The 749-nt window shown below is 76.1% G+C and overlaps 1 protein-coding gene across 1 annotated transcript in view; it reads left to right on the top strand.

Annotated features, from left to right (window-relative positions):
* The window catches only part of RHPN1 (rhophilin, Rho GTPase binding protein 1), a 22,116-nt gene that overhangs the window by 13,903 nt on the left and 7,464 nt on the right, over window positions 1–749 (top strand). Inside the window, exons 10-13 of the mRNA XM_012722878.1 lie at window positions 6–50; window positions 125–319; window positions 412–488; window positions 637–744. Coding sequence (XP_012578332.1) covers window positions 6–50; window positions 125–319; window positions 412–488; window positions 637–744 — 425 coding nt within the window. The remainder of the gene's footprint in view (window positions 1–5; window positions 51–124; window positions 320–411; window positions 489–636; window positions 745–749) is intronic.

The raw sequence follows: 749 nt of genomic DNA, 5'->3' as shown, positions 1-749 counted from the left end.
CGGCCCCCACCCCCCGCTGCCGCAGGAGCCGGAGGAGCGCAGGAAGCTGGGTGAGGTGGCGCAGGGGCCTGAGGGTGGCCCAGGGCGGGCCTGGCCACAAGTGACCGCTGCTTCCGCCCTGCAGGCAAGGCCCACCTGCGGCGCGCCATCCTGGGCCAGGGGGAGGCCGGGCGGCTCCATGCCGAGTGCCGGGCCCTGCGCAGGGTGGACCCGCTGCAGGCCACGCTGGCCCAGGCGCTGCGGCGCGCGATGACCAAGCACGCGGAGCTCGACCTCGAGGACGACTTCTCCGAGGCCCCCGAGGCCCCCGACATCCAGCGTGAGCCGCCCGCTGCCCCCTGCCCTGGCCGAGCGCGCCCCCAAGGCCCGGGAGCCGACCCAGCCCTGCCCTCCTTCGCCTCTGCCTTTCAGCAAAGACGCTCCAGAGCCCCGGGGCCAGGCCGCCCAGCTTCTCCCGGGCAGAGACGGCTGACATCTTCCACCGGCTGGTGGGCGGCCCCTCCCCTCGCCCCCCAGCCCGCTGCGCCCCCAGGCCCGGGACAGGGCTTTGTCCCAGCACAGACTGGCGAGAGGGTCGGGGTGCGTGCCCCCGTGCTCCGCCCCGGCCTCCGGCCTCTGACCGCTCCCTCTGCCCAGGGGCCCCTCTCGCTGTTCTCGGCCAAGACCCGGTGGCGGCTGGTGGGGCCCGTGCAGGTGGCCCGAGGGGAGGGCGGCTTTGGCTTCACGCTGCGGGGAGACGCCCCGGTGCT

Source organism: Condylura cristata, unplaced genomic scaffold, assembly GCF_000260355.1.
Source record: "Condylura cristata isolate star-nosed mole 26May11 unplaced genomic scaffold, ConCri1.0 scaffold00009, whole genome shotgun sequence".
Taxonomy (NCBI): domain Eukaryota; kingdom Metazoa; phylum Chordata; class Mammalia; order Eulipotyphla; family Talpidae; genus Condylura; species Condylura cristata.
Note: the sequence above shows the minus strand (reverse complement) of the source record. Positions and strands in the feature narration are given on the sequence as shown.